We start from the raw sequence: 22,763 nt of genomic DNA, 5'->3' as shown, positions 1-22,763 counted from the left end.
TAGTATGTTATAGAAATGTCCAAAAAGTCATAAAAAAGTCATAATATAATATGTCATAAAAAATGTCATAAAAAATGTCCTAGTATAGTATGTTATAAAAATTTTTAAAAAAGTCATAGTATAGTATGTTATAAAAAATGTTATAGTATAGTATGTTATTTAAATGTAAAAAAAAGCCATATTGTAGCATTTAATAAAAATGTCATTGTATAGTATGTCATAAAAAATGTCATAGTATGTATGGTGTGTTATAAAAAATGTCATTAAAATTTCATTAAAAATGTCAGAGTATGTTTGGAAAAATTTCCAAAAAAGTCACGGTATGGTATGTTTTAAAAATGTAAAAAAAAACATTGTATTATATCTTATAAAAAGAAAGTCATAGTATACTATTTTATAAAAATGTCAAAAAAGTCACATTGTAGTATGTAATAAAAATGCCATAGTATTGTATGTCATAAAAAATGTCATAAAAAATGTCATAGTATAGTATGTAGACAACAATAATACAATAAAAAACATAATCCAGTCAACATTATTTGTCACATTGAAATCAATATCTCATTTACAAGTGAGACCTGAGTGCAGAAAATAAATCTACATTCAGATATGTATTCATCTAAACAAGCACATGTGTTATGAGTGTATATTTAAAAATTTGACTTTTTGTTTTATGTGAAGTTTTTCATTTTAACTTTTGTGACTCCATTTTTTCTTTCTTTCTTTTTTGTTTGGCACAAATGATTTTCCATACAAACCAACCTATATCAGTTCTTAATATGTAACTTATTGATCTTCCGTTAGAATCTCTGTCATGAAGTTTCACACCGGACAGAATAAATAAATAAATAAATCGGTCTGCTGGTTTCCTTCCTGTTACCATAGCAACACCGGGATATTTACACCAGCGTGCAGGTTTGACTGTCGCAAAGTGCTCAGCGGCCAATTATACTGGGGGTGGGGGGTTGGGGTGGTGGTGTGGGGGACAGTTTGAGCCGCTTCCCGCCGCAGATTCCTCAAGTCAGACCTCAGACCGGGGTCTAAAACCCTGCAGGAGTGTTCGTGTGTGTGTGTGTGTGTGTGTGTGTGAGAAATATATTGAACACACCGGTTACATAACACTATGCAGTGGATACATCAGCTATACCACCATGATATGTTTTTATTTTATTGCAGCATCCTCCACTTTTATTTCTTTTTAATTATTATATAAATCATATAATTATGTCTAAGGCTGGACCTGCTGCTGCTGCTCTGTGGCACACACACACACACACACACACACACACACACACACACACACACACACACACACACACACACAGGCTACTGTAGTACCGACTGTGTTTTACAGTCTGTCTGCATTGCGTCGAATCCCCCCTCCTCTCCTCTTCTTTCTCACTCCCCTCACTCACTCTCTCTCTCCTAACCCCTCCCTCCCTCCTTCACTCACTTTCTTTTTTTCCTCTCTCTACACGAAATCCTGCAATATGCTTCCAAATCACCGGAGACACATCCTCCTCTCTCCGCTGCGCCTATAGCGCGGGATCCTAAACCGGTTTTCATTTAAAGCCTCCGCGTTTTTTTTTTTAATCTAACACCGCAGAAGAAAAGCAGCAGAGCTGTTTCTGCTGATGCTGCAGTGTCCAGTCCTCCCAGTTCCCTCCGTCACACTGGGAGCTTGATCCCGCTGTATTTTCTCCTTTTCCTCTCTGTCCTTCGCCTCCTTTATTTTCCAGCATGATTTTAATAAATTGTCAGTCCGGATTTTTGCTGCTGAGCCGCGGTTCACAGCCGTCTGAAGCCGCCGCCTCCTCCTCCTCCTCCTCCTCCTGCTGCGGGCTGCTCCGATCGACGCTGAAAACCTACACCAAGAGGATACGGATGTTGACCAAGACAACATAGTCTATTAATATTTCAGAGATACTGTAAAGCGATATCAGTATTAAACCCAAGTTGTGGTGGGTGGCCGGGAAAAGTGCGCACGGTGAGGACATTCCTTCTGCTGCTCTCCAACTCCGCACAGGTACATGTTTATTTCACCTTTTCATCACGTACAGAATCATTTACATTTATATTCCATGTATTTGTTGGTGTGGATGTGTTAAACCTTCATGTGACGGACAGTAGTTGATGTGTGAGTGAAAACTGCGGGTCCTGATGTGCGCAGAGAGGGAGCGCAGCGGGACTGCAAACTTGAATACTGATGAATGCGGTAAAAATACAGCAAATGCAGCACAGGCTACTGTACTGTACTGCAAGATGTTTTTTTTCCTGCTGCTCTTCCTGACAAACAGGAAGCTCTACAGATGAGAACATGACACGAATCTGTTTGTCTTTTTAAAGACTGGATCTGGTTGATTCCCTCTGTTCCAGGTGACGGATGAAGCATCGCTGAGATAAAGAAGATGTTCAGCTCGGAGATGATGATGGTGATGATGAAGATGATGATGGAGAGGGAGGCTCTGCACAGCTCCCGGTCTCACTAGGACCCTCTGCACTCTGACCCGCACCCCCAACCCCTCCTCCTCTTCACACCGCCTCCTCTTCCTGTCCTCAACCCACCAGGAAGGATGACCGTGGTGTCAACAGACAACATGGACGAGACCTCCACCCTGCCGGGTCACCCGCAGGACCCCTACCCGCCCGATGATGACCACGATGACCACGACTGCTGCGAGCGGGTGGTCATCAACATCTCGGGGCTGCGCTTCGAGACCCAGCTCAAGACCCTCGCCCAGTTCCCGGAGACTCTCCTTGGGAACCCCAAGAAGAGGATGCGGTACTTCGACCCCCTACGAAACGAGTATTTCTTTGACCGGAATCGCCCAAGCTTTGACGCCATCTTGTATTATTACCAATCCGGAGGGAGGCTGAGAAGACCGGTCAACGTGCCGCTGGATATGTTCTCAGAGGAGATAAAATTTTATGAACTTGGGGCAGAAGCAATGGAGAAATTTCGGGAGGACGAGGGGTTTATCCGGGAGGAGGAGCGACCCCTGCCGGAGAAGGAGTTCCAACGGCAGATCTGGCTCCTCTTCGAGCATCCGGAGAGTTCTGGACCAGCCCGGGGGATCGCCATCGTCTCCGTGATGGTTATTCTTATTTCAATAGTCATATTTTGTTTGGAGACACTACCAGAGCTGAAGGAGGATCCCAACGACCGGATCCGGGTGGTGGGGAACATCACCATCTATTACAAACCAAACGTCCTCACAGACCCTTTCTTCGTGGTGGAGACTCTCTGCATCATCTGGTTTTCCTTTGAGTTGATAGTTCGGTTTTTCGCCTGCCCCAGCAAGGCGGCGTTCTTTAAAAACATGATGAACTCCATCGATATTGTGGCTATAATCCCGTACTTCATCACACTTGGCACAGAGCTGGCCGATGACCAAGAGAACGGGGAGGGGAAGGCCGGTGGCGGGGAGCAGGCTACATCTCTGGCTATTCTCAGGGTAATCCGTCTTGTGAGGGTTTTCAGGATCTTTAAACTGTCCCGACACTCAAAGGGGCTCCAGATTCTGGGGCAAACTCTAAAGGCGAGCATGCGGGAGCTGGGCTTGCTCATTTTCTTCCTCTTCATTGGCGTGATTTTGTTCTCTAGCGCCGTCTACTTCGCCGAGGCCGAGGAGAAGGAGTCGTTCTTCACCAGCATCCCGGATGCTTTCTGGTGGGCCGTGGTGTCTATGACGACCGTCGGCTACGGGGACATGTACCCCGTGACCATCGGAGGGAAGATCGTGGGCTCGCTGTGCGCCATCGCCGGCGTGTTGACCATCGCGCTGCCAGTGCCGGTCATCGTGTCCAACTTCAACTACTTTTACCACCGGGAGACAGAGGGCGAGGAGCAGGCCCAGCTGCTCAATGTCAGCAATCAGAACTTGGCGTCGGACACCAACTCGAGCCGCCGGAGCTCCTCCGTGGTCAGCAAGTCGGAGTACATGGAGATAGACGAGGACATGAACAACAGCATCGACAACTTTAGGGAAGCGAACCTTAGGACTGCCAACTGCACGGCGCCCAGCCAGAACTGTGTGAACAAGGGGAAGCTGCTCACCGACGTGTGAGGCGGCGTCCAAACGCACCAGTGTAAATATTGTAGAAATATCTGGATGCTTTATCTCCATTGGTGCATTTTATTCTCTTTTTTTGCATTGATTCATTCAAACGTGTGTGAAGACGTAAATAGTTTAAAAAGCACACATGGTAAATCTGTAGGAGTAGAAGCTGTTAATCCATTAAAAAATAGAAGGTCGGTGTCGGGGAAACATTTCTGATAAATTAATCAATTTATTTAGGAACTTGTACCTTTGAATTCCTTTATTTAGCCCATGAAAATAAAGGGGAACTCCACCAAGGTCTCTGTGTGAACTAAGCCTGTGAAAACACTCTCGTCCAGTCTTGGTGATGTCAGAATGATGTCATTGAGGTTATCTGAACTTGGGCTGAGACACAACATGTGAAACTCAGACGATGGAGTTTTTAAACACATGGCTAGGCTGGAAAGAGACACTGCCAAGCTGCATTATGGGAAATGCAGTGTTTTGGTTGCTTTCCCCGCAGCAGAGGACAAGAACGTCAGGGTGTTATTGGTCAATGTTGCATCAGTTTTGACCATTAAAAAAAAAAAAAATCTGTCTGTAATTAGTCTAAAGTTTTTGGAAGTGCCCCTTTAACAGTGTCACTACCTTCATTCTGTACCACAGCTTGGCTTTGATTGTAGACTGAGATTCATGGATATACTTTCTCTCACATGTCGTTGGGGTTACAGCTTGTTTTGCTATAAAAACCCAGATGAGCACTTTCACAAAGTCTCAACTTTATTTTCCTGCTGCGCAAAACAGAAATAAGGGAATGAAATAAATAACTTCAAAGGGAGTTCTAGTAAAGTTGAAGGTTTATCTGTACAGAACCTCTCAACAACAGGGCAACTCGAGGTGCTTTACATCTGACAAAAAAAGGCATTAAAAACCAGATAAAACAGAAACAAAGCAATATAAAAAAAGACACAAACAGGGTTTAAAAACAGAGGGAAAGAACTGTTGTTTTCAGAAACGCGAGGGTTTGAATGACTAAGTAGGAAGAAAAAAAACAAACTGAATGTATCAAAACGTCTCCCTGACACCGACCAGGCTTTGTTCTACACAATCAACTTTCAGGATAAAAAAAGACAAAAGAATAAAACAGCAAAGCCCAACTGAGATTTGAAGAACATGTTCAAGGACAACTCGCTCCCTGAGGAAACACATTTAAGTGGATTACAGTTGATGTTCAGGCGTGTTTTTTTTTTTTTTTTCTGCAGCACATCCAGGGAAAGTTTTTTGGGGAAAAAAAAACTTGACGCCAGACGTTAAATCGACATTTTTCAGGCACCTTATCAGAAACAGACAAGAGGTGTGCCAGGCCTTGTGGAGGATTACTGCACTGCTGCTGCTGCTGCTGCTACAGGTCGGCTGGAGGTTCCCTGTATGATGCCATGCAACACTCCTTTATATAGAAGCATGTGGAGACTCTCTTCTCTCTTATATCGGCATGCACAAGACGTTACCTCATTTTTATTTTTACATTTTTCTTCTTCTTCTTCTTTGACCTTCATCTTCTCCTCCTGGATTTTTTCTCTCATTTGTTTTCACCAAAAGTGCACTGGCTATTTATTATTATTGTTTAAGTTATTTCAAAGCATTTAAGTGTTGAATGTTAAAGCATTAAGGGAACAGGAACACTTCTTTTTCGAAGATCATGGCATGTCAAAAATACTAAAGCATTATGGCCTAATTAGCTATGGTATAGCTACGTATACTCAATGCATGATGTCAGTATTAAATTGCTTGCAGTTGTGGAGGGACCTCGGGAGCTGGAGGATGATGATGATGATGATCTTCCTCATTATTGTCAAGCTAACAACAGGATTCGGTGCATGACGGAACTAACTGCCAGAAGGGACAAATCTGCTAGAAAAAAAAAAACAAGAAAAAACAAGACAAAAAAAAACAGAAGAGACGTATCGATGATCTCTTTTCAAAAAAATGACATTCAGAAATTACATCCTCTGTCATTTATCTAAAGCTTTGATCTTTGACGACGGAGTGCATGGCATCATTTTATGTGATTTGTGACCCCATTTCTTTTTTTGGTTTTTGCATTTGACTTTTAAAAACAGTTTCAAGAAGGAAAGCAGTAAATATTTAACAAATTTCATAGATATCTAAAATTAGTTTCTAGTGCCTTGAACCCCGTCTCATTATAGAATTGACTAAAGTGCCTCCCGTTACAACAGACGACAAAGAGCTTACTATGTGCAGCTTAACTTCTCCTGCCATAAAGATGCACTACTCCCTGCACATCTGGAAAAGAAGAGGGTTACTAATACGTGTAGATACAGATGTGAGTATATTCTTTATTCTAGGGCCAGATACATTGAGCCTAAATAAACTCAGTTTTCCTGGATGATGACACATGGCTGTGCACATTTAGCATGACGTATAAGTTCAGTATGGATGTTTGCGCTACATGTGCAGCTAGATGAATTTGATCCTTCAATTTCTGTATTTTTCAGACTGGGTGTCACTAAATGCAACTTTAGCAGCTTTAACAAAACAATGTCCATAACTGCAAACACAGAGAGCCTCGGAGAGGTTTTTAAAATCAACTTCACATTTACATAAATCATTTCAGATGATTTTCTCAGAGACCAGCAGAACATAAACACAAATGAATTGCTGGATAAGCTACTGTAGCTAATTAACTATTGACTAATTGACCAGTTGATCTAGCTGTTTGTTTAGCCAATTCACTAACTGCCTATTCGAGTGAATCCCAATGAAAGTAAACAGAAATGAGTTGCTTGATTTAGCTACTTTAGCTAACCGCATAGGGGTTTATCATAGGTCTGTTCATTGGTTAATTAAGCTAGCTGTTTGGTTAGCCAACAAGGTGCTGTGTACTGGGGGCTGACTTTTAGCTGATTTTGGGGAGGTAAGAATTGTCTCAATTTTGCCCCCCTTTTTTTTTCCTTTCCTCGTCCATCTGGTTTAAACTTTAATCTGTTTACTCTGGTTTGTATAAACACGGTTCAGATTAACTACAGTAGCTAATTTACTTAATTCGGAGACAAGCATTTGAAATGATTCATGAAAGTTTATTTGGAAAGCTTTAGGAGGTCTGTTGCTGTTTGGCCTGATGTGTTGTTTTGATGAGGTTGGATTTCCTGACTTTCTGCAACAGGAGTGGTGACCGCAAAGTTAGCAGTTAGCATGAACATAAAAAGATTAGCGGTTGAAAAGAGAGATACATCTCTAGATTTGACTGTCATGAATATCTGCAGGGCTCATTGTTTTCAGTTTTATACAAAAATACAGATGAAATTGTTCCATAAATATACATGAAATCATGACGAGTGGTCTTACACATGTTTCTGAGAAAGGTGACAAAAGGTCTGTCTGGAAATATTCAAAATTTTTCTTATTGTCAGCACAGACCCAAACCGACACTGTTCACCTCTCAGTCCTTTCTCTGTCTGTGGATCTCAGGTCCATGCTCATTGGATCCTTCTGAAGGAAATAATGCATTTGTTGTGGACTATTTTCAGCGGCAGATTAATCCACATTTAGTGCTGTAGTGTATTTTTGGACTGAGTCAAAATAAACTACAGTGTATTCATGGCTCAGAGGAATCGGATGTATTAGGGTCTGATACACACAGGACTGGGCGCTCGCAGAGATTTGCTGTTGGTTGTTTGGCTCTGCGTGAGATTTGATGACAAGAAGAAAAGTATTGAATTTCACCAGATTTATATTTTAATTTTACTGTTTAAAAAAATATGGCAGGTTGCTTTTTCTCTCCACTTTCTATCAGCTGCCACTGCCAGAGGCGTCTGAGAGCCGAGCTGAAAACAGCGTCCAAAACACTGCCACTCTCTGACGACTGGGACCAAAATCTCCTCTGCTGAGAATTAGATCTGCTCCTTTTAAAAATAAATCTGGACACGTGGACGTGAAACTGAGAAAAATGAGCCTTACATGTTCACAGCTTTGCTTCTGACACTTTCTGTGCTCGTGTCTTTCTCGCTTTTCAGTTCTGAACCATCCAGCCTGCTGTAGCTTCATCAGGCTGCTTCTCTGTGTTTCCCATGTTTGATGGAGGCTTATATCGTCCAACACATCCTCAGTGTTAGAGTCAGTTAAGAAACTAGGTAGAAAATAACAGTTTTTAATGTCGTGGTTGCTGCTGTGCAGAGTTGTGATGGACGTGACCACAGTGCAGGCAGTGAGTGCTTCCTCTGCAGAGCTGCATTCATCTCAACATTACCACAGGCATTAGTCACTCTGCATGCCAGCAAAATGGCGCTGCTGCTGCTGCTGCCTTGTTTTGAGGAGGGAGCACATGGCTGTGTGAGGGCGGCGATGTCTTTCCTGTTGTGGTTTTTGTGCAGGACAGGGTGTTAAAAAGACGATGTGAGGACTGATCGATGACCCCGAGGCGTGAGTGTTGACTCAGTCCGACCTCGCCAAGAAAATCTGGACAAAACGTGACTTTTACTGGCTTAAAAATTTCCCTCTAAGGTTTCCACTCACAATTTCTGGTGTGTCTGTGATCACAAAGACATGAACTGACTTTAAAGTGTTCATATTTTCACAGAGCCTCCATGAATTAAACTTTCACAGAGCAGTTAAACACCCTGAGCAGCAGCGCCTCGTCTGAGTCAGTCGCTCCTGTTACATAAGAGTCTGCAGGTGTTTTTTATTCCATCACTTACTGAACTCATAAGTTCAGGAGTCTGCAGACTTTCAGGTCTGTTTTAAACTTATACTTCATCTCCTCCTATACCGACCTGAACCCCCCCCCACGTCCACCCACACAGGTGTTTTCACTTGTTTTGGCTGATTAGACCTTTTCTCTCAGGACTGTGTGGGCGGGTACAAACTGTACCTGTGTCTCAGTTCAGGGATTGCACAAGACCCCGTGTTGTTAGTGCAAGAATATCGTTTATGCACAAAAGTTACATTTGAGTGCACAAATTATTATCTAATGTGCACAAAGATCTGGTTCTAACAGGAAACTGATGAAAGATAATTGTCTTATTGGTGCAATATTATAATTCATGTGCTCGAGAATATTTATTTTGTGTGAACAAAATCATAAGGTCGACTTTAACAATGCTCGGGACTCAGTAAACAGTTTCACCGTAACATCAGATTTAAATCACCTCTTTCTTTGGGTTGTGTTAGCAGTGCAGCGGCCCTGTGTCATCACCCTGTTAGCTTAAACTGCTGTCGAGCGCCTGAAGAAAAAAGAATCCCTTTAATTAACATTTCAGTCTGATGGAAAATAAAAAAAAGAAACGCTACGAAAGGTGCTACGTGTTACAGAAACAGTAGGTCTTAGGGAGCAAAATTACAAATCACAACTTTTTGAAGGATAAAATCACATAGAAAAAGAGAAGATCTATATTTTCTTGACGACTATTTGAAATTAGTGATTAAAAACAACATCAGGGTAGTTGGTATCTTGTGGTATTTATTTCTGTTTGTGTTTACCGTCGGCCACTGAAGGGACCAAATGAAGTTTTATATTTGTTTCATATCATCAGAGCAGCTGAACAGACAGATGATATTTAAAAAATATACATTTTGTAGATTAAGGGTCAAATGTTTAGAAAAATTTTACAGTTTTATCTTTGGACATTTTTGTTTGATATGCAGTTTAAAAATTAAAAAAATTAAAAGTCCAGGTTTTATAGCTATAGTGAATATGATTTAGTTTACAAGCATCCAACTGCCATGTCTAAAAGGATCAATGAATTAATTTACAGATGATCACATGATTTATCTCCAACCAGCTGCATATCAACCATTTGTGTTACATGTATGTGTTTATATAACAGGCTATTTGGAAAAATACTTCGCTTCAATTATTTCTATTATTATTCATTGACTGCCGACATCGATGCAGAGTTTCTCAACCGTGAGATTTTAGCATTTGTTTATAAATATTTACTTGATATATTGTTAATTAAAGCTGCATTAATTGTGTTTAGACACTGAATTCAAATTCAGATAGCTTTACTGGCATGAACAAAAACATGTCAAAGCAGATTACAGAATATTAAAATACATGAATTATTAAATATGTCATATACTGATGCATCAATACGTAACATATGTACAACTATATAATATACAAGTTATTATACAACATATATAATATATTCAACTGCTGACATCACCCTTTTAAAGTCGTTATGGTCAACATCTTAGCAAACAGCTAATTTGCAAAACTAGATTTAGAAGCAAAAGGCTAAAAACTGTAGAATTGGATGATGACCCCCAAAGTAATTTGATCAATTCTTAATGAAAAACATTGATTAGTGCAGCTTTAAACAAGAAACTGATTTGTTTGAATGATAATGATTTGGAGCTGCTCCCATTCATTTAAAATCAGATTACTTAAGTATAAATTCTATAAATTTCTCTCTGAGGGAATCAATCTTCTGATTTGTTGATCAAAACAAAACTAATCCATACGAATTTTGAAAAAGTCAGTAATTTAGTAAATTCCCCTGAAATTAGCCACTAAAAGGTGAATACTTCCTGTTTTCTTTGTTCCATGTCTTTGTAAATATAAATAAATTTGGGGTTTTCTTACTGTTGCTCTGTCAGAAGAAGCAGTTTGTGTGATACGATCAATCCTCTGAACAGGAAGTGGACCTTGGGTTAAGATTTATTTTTTTGATCAACTACATCGTCCGAGGTCAAGAATGAACTTTCACACTCAGTTATTCATTTCTAGTTAAAAAATTATTTCAAATATTATACATTTCAATAAATTTAAATTTTTCATAATTGACTGTCCTATAAAATATACTTACTTATAATTACACAATTAAAAATGATAATAATAATGAAGCATTTTTAAGTAACACTATTTACAATGAGGCCAAACAACATAAAAACTACTATTATTATTATTATTTTTTTTTTTTTTACTGCATAAGCCTTTAAAAAACCAAAGAAATTGAATTGAGAAAGATCCACTGAGCTAAAATAAAGAGAGAAACTCTGCATCTTGGTTCACGAGTGTTCATAGGGAATGTCTGTGATTTTAAAGCCATGACTTTAGTGGTGGTGAATTCTGTCGACACTTCTGCTGAGAAAGTGCATGAATGACTGAAGACTGAACTGCATGATCATAACATTAAATTAATGCTGGTCATATACTGTATTTTTGCTAATAGGGACATTACCATTATCATAAGTATTACTATATTGTTTCTTGAGAAAAACCATTTCTAAATGATGTATTTTCAGCTGGAGGATTGGTCAGTTCGGGACTAATTGGGTTCAGTTTGTCCTTTAGCAGTAGTTCGTCTGTTCCCTCTCGTCCTAACTTACAGTCAGAAGCCAAAGTCTCGTCCCGACCACGACGACTGAAAGTCCCGGTGCTGGAAACAAACTGAAAAAAAAAAGAAAAAAGTCCTCTGCACTGGGCTGTTGAGATCCTCCCTGAACCCTGGAGTCGTTCACATCGCAGTACGTCCGTTCTTTTTTTAACTCGTTTTTTCTTATGGGTTCTCGCTGCAGTATGCAATGTTTGTCATTTGTTGGTGAGGCATAGTCTGTAACCTATGCAAGGTTAGTCGACAATTTATGTCCATTCTGACTTCATCATATTACAACAGTTTCAATAAATTTTGAAAGATATGACTCTGCTGTTTGTTTATCATTGAGGTCTCAGGGTGCCGACGCTGCTTTTAGCTAAAGATGCTCTTTAGCGACATCAGTGGCAGCAATGATGAACTGCAACAACATTAGCAAAGTCATGTTTTAGTCCACGACAAAGGCCCAGTCAAAGTTTAATGACAGAATAACTGGATGATCCAGGTCTGTAGTTTGTTTCTACTTGAATAATTTGAATAAATATGAAGAAAATATGAAGAAAATATGAAAAAAATATTGCTCAATCAATCGGTCTTTTTATGAATGGATTATTCAGTTCATTTACATTCACATTAATATTCCACTATTATTCCAAATATGACCATATTTGGAATAATAGTGGAAAATTAATGTCAGAATTTAAGTCTCAGGTGGGTTTTTTTTACGGCAGTTTGCGACACACGGCTTCTTTCCTGTTTACATTCAGGTCTGTGCGTTGTTCGCTAACAGTTCGTAAGGTCGAGGGAGATACAGAAGATACAGGCCCAGAATAAAAACCCACATTTCTGAAGGGAAGGAAAAACGCACCTATCTTCAAACATTTTGAAAGACTGTGGATTTGAACAGGGTTTTGCATTTGCAAAAATATCACAATACCTACATTTTAATCTGAGTTTAATCTCAGAACATCTTTAGTGAACAGTTTTCTCAACTAAAATATTTAATTTGGCTTTTAGTGTATTGAACTCAATTATTTCCAGTCCATTAAAGTTCAAATCATTTTCACTCAGATTAATTAATTTCTCCAAATTTTGTTCCTTTTAAGTTTTAAACTTAGTAAACAGTGACACAAAAAGTTTTTCAGACTCCCTCAGCTTTAAAATGAAATTATAATTCTTCAAAGATGCATGTAAATGTGTCAGGATCTACGCAGAGGGGTGTTGTGGGTAACTGGGTGGAAACGAGGCCTGTTTCACCAAACTTGCAACATGCAACTTTAACTGAGCTCAAGTTTCACTAGTGAAAATAAAATGCACAGTTGTAACTCATGTGAGAATAAGCAGGAGGCCTGCAGGAATTTATCCGCAGTTAGTGAGTGACATTAGTGAAACATGATGCTGCCAGCATCTGATCTGTGAACAGTGCTCACAAACTGACCGGGCCTCCACACATTACATTTATCTAAGTCCTGCTGGGAGGTGGAAAACAGCTGAAAGTCAAAGAGCCGGGCCGACGTCAGGTTGTCAGAAACCACGGTGACGTTTCACAGGAGTCCGAGTGTTTCCAGCTGCAGAGCTTCTTTTTCTACTTGTTGGTGAAACTACAGGAAGACGTCAGACAAAGTCAAAGTCCAGGAACAAACAACAGCACCACGTGTAGACGTGACCTCTCTAAAATAGTCCGGCATGTGAAGCAGCTCAGACTGTCAGAACACAGTGACCCCGCTGCACAACTCAACATCTACACTAATGTCACGACTGACGACGGGTTCAAACCTGCTCAGATGAAGGAGAACAAACAGTTTCAACACGTTCTCTGTGATTTAATCTTCACTGGTTCCTTTACCAAGTGAGAACATTTCACTCAGGACTCACTAAAGGCTCTTTAAGTGTTTCATTATTCAGGAGTTGTTTTCAGCTGCTGGAGAAGCTGTTTAACTCTTTAATAATGAAGTTCAGGAAAAACAAGGAAAGGAACGAGAGAAAACTAAAAAAAAACAGGGATGGAAAAGAAGGAAAGGAAGGAAAATAAGATGAAAGTTAAGGATGGAAATTGATGGAAAAGGGAAAGTGAACAAAGGGAAGTAAATGAGGAAAGAGTGGAACAAACGTTAAAGCTCCATATTTTCGTCTTCTTCTGTGTTTTATTTGAAGTGTTGGCTTATCATCACAAGGCCTTAACAATGTGCTATTAGCTTAATCAGCAGAATGTAGCTGTGTAAAAGACAGCAGACAAAATAGATGAAAATATCTCTTTTCTGTTTGTTGCTTGTTGAACACGTGGTTATTATTATTAATTATCAGTTGCACTTTATCAATAAAAAGTCATTCATTCATTTGTCCTTTCCGTGCGGTACAGGTCCACGGTTTGGTGGGAAATGTAATCGCTGCTGCCGTTAATAAACGCGCAGAAAGACGCAGTTCAGTCGGAGAGGAGGGAGATCTGTGGTGGACGGTCGGCTTCAGTCGCAGGCTGCTCTCTGCTGCAGTAAAGACTCTATAGACTCTATAGTGTGTACATGTGTAGCTGCTCTGTGGGCTGCAGAGCCATCTGAGTCAGAGACGAGCTATTCTTACTGAGCTAAGAATACGACTGAACCAGCAGCGTCTGCAGCAGCTTCACACACTAACAGCACAACAACAGCGATACCGATGTACGCTCAGCTACAGTTACCTGCATCATGTCCCAGCTGTGTGTGTGTGTGTGTGTGTGTGTGTGTGTGTGTGTGTGTGTGTGTGTGTGTGTGTGTGTGCTGGACGCCCTGACACTAAACTGATTATTGCTCCTAGATGTCAGACTGTGACACTCTTCACCTGCTGCTCTGGATGTGAATCCTGGAGGTTTTTCTGACTCTAGTTCCTCCACTGTTTTTATAGAGCTGCTTTGTTAATTTATTTTTTTATGTTGCATGAATCATACTGAGGCTGGAGACCACTGCGGCATACAGTAAACGTTAGTGAGAAGAGCTGCTTCTGTATATGGAGACACACAGAGAGGCAGCCTGGGGTAGAGTGCATGTTAGGTTAGTGTGGGAGGACGCAGGGGGAGATCCAGAGGAGGAGGAGGAGGAGGAGGTAGACGACTGAACACTGAGAGGTTTGTTATTTGAGGAAAGAGGCGGAGCTACAGACAGAAAGGTAAAATGTCCAGTAAATGGATCTGATCAGGATTCATGGAGGATTCAAAGTACTGCAGGTTTTTAAAGTTTCAAGGTCCAGAACTTCTCATCCTGTCCAAACTGAGAATTATTTGACAGGTGTAGTGATGTTGTCCATCATCCAACTTTACAGCAGAAATCAACATGTTTACAGCCTGGTACAGAAACAGTTTTGGTCTGTAGAGCTAATTTCCTCCGTCATGACACCTGTTTATATAACTCACCTGTTTATATAACTCACCTGTTTACATTTTATTAAGGACTACAGTTATGGAGGATTGAGGGCGTGGCCTCTTTGAGTGACAGGTGGGTGAGCGTATGCACTGAAGTCTCAGCTCCACACTTGCCCCTCCTCTTTGTCCATTTTTGGATTAGCTGGGAGTTAGGGGGCGGAGTCAGACACTGCCAAGATGGCGACAGTGGAGCAGCTCACTCTGAGCTTCAGAAACCTGTGGGTGACATCACAAAAGCGACGTCCATCTTTTGGGTATTTGGGGCCTCCATAACTTAACGCTTTAATCAGTTTATGATTGATTCTTTTTGTATTTGCATTTAAGTACATTTTTACTTGTGATAGCTCTTTTTATTGTGGTATTGTCATTTCTACATAAGGATCTGAGTGTTTCCTCCACCACTGGATATTAGCATGGCTCACTAGCTTCCTAGTTAGCATAGGTGAAGTTGGAAAAAAGCTCCAATCAGGACGATGTCCATCATGTTTTGGCTTTGGCTGGACAGATGGATGGATGGATTAATTATAGATAGATAAATGAATGGATTGCTGGATGGATGGACAGACTAATGGATGGATAGATGGATGCAGATAGATACCTCTCCCACTGCAGTCCTGCACTGGTTGGATGGAGAGCTGTATGGATGGATGAGTGGATGGATGGATGGATGCAGATTCCTCTCCTCTGCAGTCCTGCTCTGGTTGTGTAACGTCCTCTGGATCCGTGCTGAGCTTCAGGGTCGAGCTCTGCTCAATAATTGAGAGCTGCTCAGTGTCTCTATTGTTGGAGTGGAAATGTGCCAGCAGACTGATCTCACCGAAACCTGAGCCGCTGGAAATATTCACAGTTCCTGCTCTCCTGTCTATATTTGGGAAAACGATTATTTAAAAAAACAAAAGGCCAAAAACTGCTGTTGAACATCCTGACAGATTGTCAGCTGACATGGGGGGGGGGGGGGGGGGGGGGGGGGGTACAGCAGGAAGAGACAACGCACAGATACACAAGCAGAGTTTAGACAACAACATGACAGTGTTCAAAACAACTGAAGAGATCTAAAGAGACAACAAAGATATAAACAAGACGTAAAACAACCACAACAAGATTATAATCCACTCATGCATTTCTGTCTTCTATAAATTATGTTCATAAACTACTAATTTGTGCTGCTGCATGTGGTGGGATTCACGGCGAACGCTGCTGCTGCAGAGATCATGTGTCATGTGAAGGTCGTAGCGATGGATGACTTTGATACGAGACTGAAGTTCACAACCTGCGTTGAGATTGAGGCCACAAAAACTCCCGGTGGTTTGGGTTAGATGTTAATTTTGTCGAGTCTTTTCGTCAAGAGCCAGTTGATGGTTCAGGTGTCAGGTAGGATCCTCCTGGACGCCTTCCTCTGGAGATCTTACAGGTGCGTCCAACTGGGCGGAGGCCTGGGGGTAGACCCAGAACACACTGGAGAGATTATATATCTGATCTGGTCTGGGAACATCCTGGGATCTCTCAGGAGGAGCTGGAAAACGTCTGGACTACCTCGCCTGACCTGCTGACATCACGACCCAACCTCGGATAACTGAAGAAAATGAACAGATGTTGAGTCTCGTTCTCGAGCCTTTACAGATGTCAGTATCAAACTGAGAGAACCTACACATTACCACAACACAGCAGATCGGTTCAGCTGTTCATGTTCTCCTCAGGATGAACTGTCACTTTGAGACCCAATGATTCATCGATTAAGAGACTTAATTGATCGCACATGGAGATATTCAAGATTAATTAAGAACATAATCATCAGAGTAAGTGAAAATGAAAATAATTATTTTCTGCTCTGGTTTTTCTGGAAACGTTGAGACCTAAACTGAAATGTCAAACACAGTGTTGACGTTAGAACGATGCTCTGCCAAACAACAGGAGTTTGTAAAGTGGTTGAGCTCAGAGGTTCGGGCGGTGCAGCGTTGGCACAAGCTGCAAACACCCACTCACATTCACCCACATGCACCGTCTCTCCGTCTCTCATGCAGACATACAGACATGTCTAACCTAACAGCCTGGCTGTCTCCTCCAGTTTCATTTTCCACTGGAGCGTTCCAGCTCTTACCTGAGCCGGCATCAATCTATTCAGGCGGAGAGGAGGTGAGGCGGGGGCGGCCGGGCCGGGTCGGGCCACGCGTCTTCCTCCAGCACAAAAAAACGCCAGACAGGCCGACACAGCTGAGAACGAGCGGTTGGCTCGTTCTGCTGACACAGAGCTCTGAGCGCCAAGACCAGCGTCCATATGGACTCCCAGCGTGAAGGACAGACAGCGTGAAGACACCAGGACCAGCTTCCTCTCTGCTGCTTAGTCTGCAGCACATTCACTCCATTAATTATATGTTGCAGTGATCGCACATTTTATATATTCCCTTTGAATCATGGAGCCTGACATTAAAATGAGTTTCAGGAGATCGAATAGAGCTGGACCACATGAAAGTACAGGTGTAAAAGCACCCGACACATTGAGGACGGGTTGTGATCCAATCAAGATGGACATCGCCTCTGTGATGTCACCCACAGGTTTCTGAAGCTCAGAGTGAGCTGCTCCATCATTGCCATCTTGGCAGTGTCTGACTCCGCCCCCTATCTCCCAGCTCATCTAAAAATGGACAAAGAGGAGGGGCATGTGTGGAGCTGAGACTTCAGTGCATACGTTCACCCACCTGCCACTCAAAGAGGCCACGCCCTCAATTCTCCATAACTTTAGTCCTTAATAAAATGTAAACAGGTGAGTTATATAAACAGGTGAGTTATATAAACAGGTGTCATGAAGGAGGAAATTAGCTCCAGAGACCAAAACAGTTTTTGTACCAGGCTGTAAACATGTTTATTTCTGCTGTAAAGTTGGACATTTTAACATGGGAGTCTATGGGGACTGACTCACTGTTGGAGCCAGACTCTAGTGGCCGTTAGAGGAACTGCAGGTTTTGGTTGTTCCGCTTGGTGTAAATGTGACGATTAAAATCAATCTGGATACGAGATGCATTTTAATGCCTGATGTAAATGAAGTAATAGAACAGGTCTACTGGGCACAACTTTTGTTTTGACTCTAATTTACCTCATTATCTTCACCTCCCCTTCATGTCTCTGGCGCCCCCTGGGGAGGCTTTAGTCTTTCTCTTCTTGCCAGTTAAAACCTGATCCTGACACTTTAATACAGTCATCTGAAACTAAAAGTTAAATACAAACCATGTACAGACTACAGAGAGATCACTGCTGGACAGGACTGTCACACAGATACAGCGTCTTAAGTTTTAAGCAATTTGCACTGACAAGCAGGGACCCTTCAGCGGAGGTCGACCTCTGCTCCGTGGGCAGCATGGCGGAAGGAGCTCCTCTTAGTCCGGTGTCCTGTTCCCTTCATGTATCATATTAGGTTATAAAATATTCACATCTGTACTTTCTTGAGTGCGCTGCCTCTACTGTACGAACTGACTGTAAGGCAAGAAGCAGCGAGATCCGCCACTGAAAACACTGAACTGAACTGAACTGAACCCCATGTGTTTTTAGCGTCTTTTAGTGCAAAGTTTTGGTTTCGTGTCACATTTATTTTCGTAAAGGACCAGTTTGTGGGATTTAGTGGCGTCTAGCGGTGAAGTCGCTGATCGCCATCCAACTGAAAACCAGTGTTTGTTTTATCTGATCTAGTTACGGTAGAAACATCCCAATGCAACACGTTGGGCTCATTCTAAGTTACTGAAAACAATGATTATCATTATCATTTTACATTAATGAAAACATAATTATGAATATCATACTTGGCATTTCTACCAATAGATCAACTTCAAAACAGACTCAAACCTGCCTACTCTTTAAACTCCAACATCAGCATTAAATCATATCTATTTTTATGCAATTATATTTATTCTAATTTATTTTGTATTCTAAGCCTTGTACTTGATTATTTTGTATTTTACACTGTGTTTGTACTGTGTTTTATATCCTATAAATAAAATGTATTATTATCATTGTTAAATCCTACACACTGGTACTTTAACTATATAACTAGTTTAATTTAAACATAATGTCATTTTCTATTTTATGTTTTTTATACTTTTAGTCCAGAGCATTTCAGAGGGAAGTATTGTATATTTTACTCCACTACATTTATATATACTTTACATAAAAAACATTATGATGATTTTATTTTAAATAATGCAGTGCTATGGGACTAATCTGACCCTCTGTGTTACTGTCACTCCACTGCAGTTTAACATAGAAACACTGTCCAGGGAAACAGAAAGAGGGAGTTTTATACTGAAAAGACTTTGGAGAAAATGTTTCATTAACTAAACTGTTTATATTAATAATGAAGCATAAACTTCAAAACCTCCTTCAGTCATTGTTTAAAGACTGACTTGAAAAATAGTGAACCTTTCCCCTAAATGCTAGAGCAGTTCCTTAGTTCAAGCACATCACTCTTCAAAATAAAAGTCTAACACGGGCACACTGGTGGACGAGACTTGAAGTTTGTAATCTAAGCAGGGACATGACGACTTCCTGCTGTCTGTCTGTCAGCTCTTTATCACCTGTCCCAGCATGTGACCTCCACGTGTCGGCTCCGCAGTAACGTGCCTCGCTAACTTTTTCCATAAGCCTGATCTTTACGAGCCTGTGTCTCTCTCCACACACCTGTCCATGGTCAGCCATGTAAGGAGGAGGAGGACCGGTCACAGCCTCCTCCTCCTCTGAGAGGTCCAACCGCTCTCTAAGATCTTATTTACATTCACATCATGTTTTCTCATTGTCATGTTTAAATGATATAGAGATTTAAATGAAGAAAAAGACGCAGTGATCCTCCTGTGTTTCCATTGGCTTGAACTAGGGATGAACAATTAATCAAAATATTGTCAAAAATCACAATATGACCAAATACAATATCCAAATCGCAAGAGCTGCAATCTTTATTTGATAAAGGTGAAATGTGTCACAACAGACCATAAATGAAGCATTGTGGTGCTACAGAGATGCCTCGGCATATAGATCATATTCTCCACACCTAAAAAGGAACATACAAGACAACAAATCACATCATCATCATCATCATCATCATCATCATCATCATCAATCTGCCATAAAAATAATTTTAAATGTTTTTTTTTTTTTTTTTTTTTTTTTTTTTTTTTATATCTTTAAATATTAATGTTCAATTTGTACACAAGTCAAATCTCCTTTATTGTGCCAATAAAGTGCCACAGGGATGACATATTTCTGTAGGCCAACCCGGAAGTTAGCATCACCCTGGTTTCCTCCACAAAAAGCAAACTGTATTGAAACAACAGTTTATGATCCTGACAGGTTTTGTTCAGCAGGATCATCTTCACTAATGAACACCATTTTATGATGTTTGAAACCAGAAGTAAAAAGCTAATATTAGGCTATAAACGACACCAGGGTCACATGACAGCGTCACTGTAGTTTGATTCAGCTCTGACCTCTTCTACAAAAGCCTGTCCTCTGACTGAGTTAGTGACAGTTTGTATAAACACAACGAGGCTCTAAAACATTGATCGGTTTTCATGTTCAACGTGACGACATTTAACGTTACACGTAGTCTCATTTAGACACTCGTTAGCAACCGAGACGTAAAAGCTTCAAAAAATCAGGACTGGAGTATTTACTGACAGATTTTATGTTGTAGAATAAAACATTAAAATGTCTTGAGCTTATGTTAAGCAAAACCTTATTTCAGTCATCTAACTAAAAAACTCAGACACCTAAAGATCAGGGAACAGGGAGTGCTAGGATGCTAACTCATACAAATGTCAGACCCGATTGATCATTTTATTGAACTACTTCATTTGCTAATTATAAATATTTAATAATAATCTCTTAATGACTCTGACTAGCCTTTTTTTAACAGATGTAAAAGCTTAAAGAAATCAGCTTGTGTGAAACATAGACCTTATTTTAGCCATATAACCAAAAACACATTCCAGACTTCAAGAACCGGTAGTGCTAACTAACTAGCTAATGCTAACTAACTTCCGGGTTTTACGACTCACTCCTGTGGCGCTCTATAGGATTCTGGCCCCCACCTGAGTGATCCACCTCTTTTAAATATGGACGACAAAAAAAACAAAATGGCGACATACCGCTGGAGGAGAGGCCGGGCCTGTGTTGCAGCGTGTCGGTTGTGGTTGTAGCTAGTGTCTATCTCCGGCTCCGTGTACAGTCTGCGGTCAGTAAATACTTCCCGCGCTTCCTTCCAGCCTCCAAACAACCCGGGCTCTTACATCCGGCAGGATCGGAGAAACTACCTGCCCCGGTACCGCTGATAACTCAGACAACGTCGGAGATTTTTTACTTTTTTTTGTCAAAGATCCACTTTTAATCTGATGGGAGAGGATTCACTCGGTTAGAAATGTAGTGAATTAACAAACAAACGTTGCCAGAGATCTTCTAAGGATTTATCTGAGAAGATGAGTCACACGTGGCTGAAAAGAACTGAACTGAACTGAAACGTGACCAAAGATCCAATATTGTTTTGTTTGGGAAGAGGTTTCACTCTGAGGCAAATTTAAGAAACGGAACTGAACAACCTTAATTTTTTGGTGGTTGTTGATGAGCCCCTGACTCCTTATGTTGATGAATATTATTTGGACTTTTCTTTTGTTGAATTTTGGTTTTAAAAGACACTGATTTATTTTGAAAGAGTTTGCTGTGTGATTTTGATGATTGCTTGGTTGTTTTGTCGCAAACTGTTAGGTGGCTCAGATTTAAGTGCGTTCATGGCACTGGTTCATGTATCTCGGTAAAACACAACCCAAAAGAAAAAAGAATAGGTAATCCATTACAGTGAGGTCTGCAGTGGGAGCCTTTTTGAGTGCACAGGGTTGTTGTATCCCTCCAATATCCAATATCCCTCCATTCATGTCACTGGTTTGGACCCAGTTTCCTCCTCTCTAAAGGTTACCTAAGCAGAGTCACCTCAGCCGTCCATCTTTGAGTTAACAGCCCCCCCCCCCCCCTTCTCACATTAGATTAGTGCAGCTGAGAGGGGATTTGGGACGCGCTACATTTCGTTAAGGCGACCCATTGACAGCCCATCACGCTCATCACCAGCGGTAATGTAAAAATGTGTCATTTGCGTTGCTATTTTAAGGCCACACCACACAAATATTTATCCAGAGCATAAGTGCGTAGTATGAAAACGGGAGCAAGGCTGACTTTTAAAAAGCAACATGACGACACTGTAATGTAGAAACAGAAATACAGTACGAAGAGGACCTGGTTCCTCAACAGCATCTTTAGAGTAAAAGTGACTTTAAAATCCAACATCTGCTAAACGTCACAGTGTCAATTAGCAAACGTTCAGCAGCATCAGGCCTCCTCACCTCGGTGTCTCTGTATCTGGCTCTTTGCCCCAGCAGGGACGCAGTGTATCGGCCTCCCGCCGTCTGCTGGCACGTGGACAACGAGACTAAATGATTGATACCAAACAAAGCTCTCTAAAGCAGGCCTGTAAATGATGGATGATACAGAGCTGCAGTCAACACACAGATAGAGCAGCAGCCGCTCAAACTCTTGAGTTACAAGGTGCAAAGTGCAAAATCCGACAGCTGATTTAGTCACCGGAGACTGTGTGTGTGTGTGTGTGTGTGTGTGTGTGTGTGTGTGTGTGTGTGTGTGTGTGTGGGTACTCTTCAGTTGAAGTAAGCAGGATAACAAACCAAGAGCCACTTACCGAGCCGGGCAGGGAGACAACAACCTCACAGAGTTCAGACAGACACAGATACAAGCTCTGCCGTCGATGTACAGTTTATATGAGCATTTAAATCCTCCATGTCGAGAAGGAGAGCAGCACTTTTAGGAAATAAAACCTAGATAGTTTTTATCAAACAGCTGTTGGTATGCCTCTGAAAACTGTGAGAGCTGTAACAACACAAAGTCACTGAAGATTTAAATCCCAGTAAAAATGACATGAATTTGCCATTTTCCTCCACAGTTGTGTTGTGTGTCCAT

The 22,763-nt window shown here is 41.1% G+C and overlaps 1 protein-coding gene and 1 long non-coding RNA gene across 2 annotated transcripts; one reads left to right on the top strand and one right to left on the bottom strand.

The window, feature by feature from the left end:
- Nucleotides 1-965: 965 nt before the first annotated feature.
- kcna1b (potassium voltage-gated channel, shaker-related subfamily, member 1b) lies at nucleotides 966-11,699 on the top strand. Its single transcript, XM_056367988.1, has 2 exons — nucleotides 966-2,026; nucleotides 2,377-11,699. The coding sequence occupies exon 2, from the start codon at nucleotides 2,574-2,576 to the stop codon at nucleotides 4,065-4,067; it is 1,494 nt and encodes a 497-aa protein (XP_056223963.1). The 5' UTR covers nucleotides 966-2,026; nucleotides 2,377-2,573; the 3' UTR covers nucleotides 4,068-11,699.
- Nucleotides 11,700-19,673: 7,974 nt separating this feature from the next.
- Nucleotides 19,674-21,802, bottom strand: LOC130163601 (uncharacterized). Its single transcript, XR_008826490.1, has 2 exons — nucleotides 20,894-21,802; nucleotides 19,674-19,797 (listed from the first exon to the last, which is right to left on the bottom strand). It is a non-coding gene; the product is annotated as an uncharacterized LOC130163601 (long non-coding RNA).
- Nucleotides 21,803-22,763: the final 961 nt, after the last annotated feature.

This window comes from Seriola aureovittata, chromosome 22, assembly GCF_021018895.1.
Source record: "Seriola aureovittata isolate HTS-2021-v1 ecotype China chromosome 22, ASM2101889v1, whole genome shotgun sequence".
NCBI lineage: Eukaryota > Metazoa > Chordata > Actinopteri > Carangiformes > Carangidae > Seriola > Seriola aureovittata.
This window is presented reverse-complemented; position numbering and strand designations above follow the sequence as displayed.

What these genes read in the sequence shown, in the direction of transcription:
- kcna1b (XM_056367988.1), top strand. Translation starts at nt 2,574, where the DNA reads ATGACCGTGGTGTCAACAGACAACATGGACGAGACCTCCACCCTGCCG.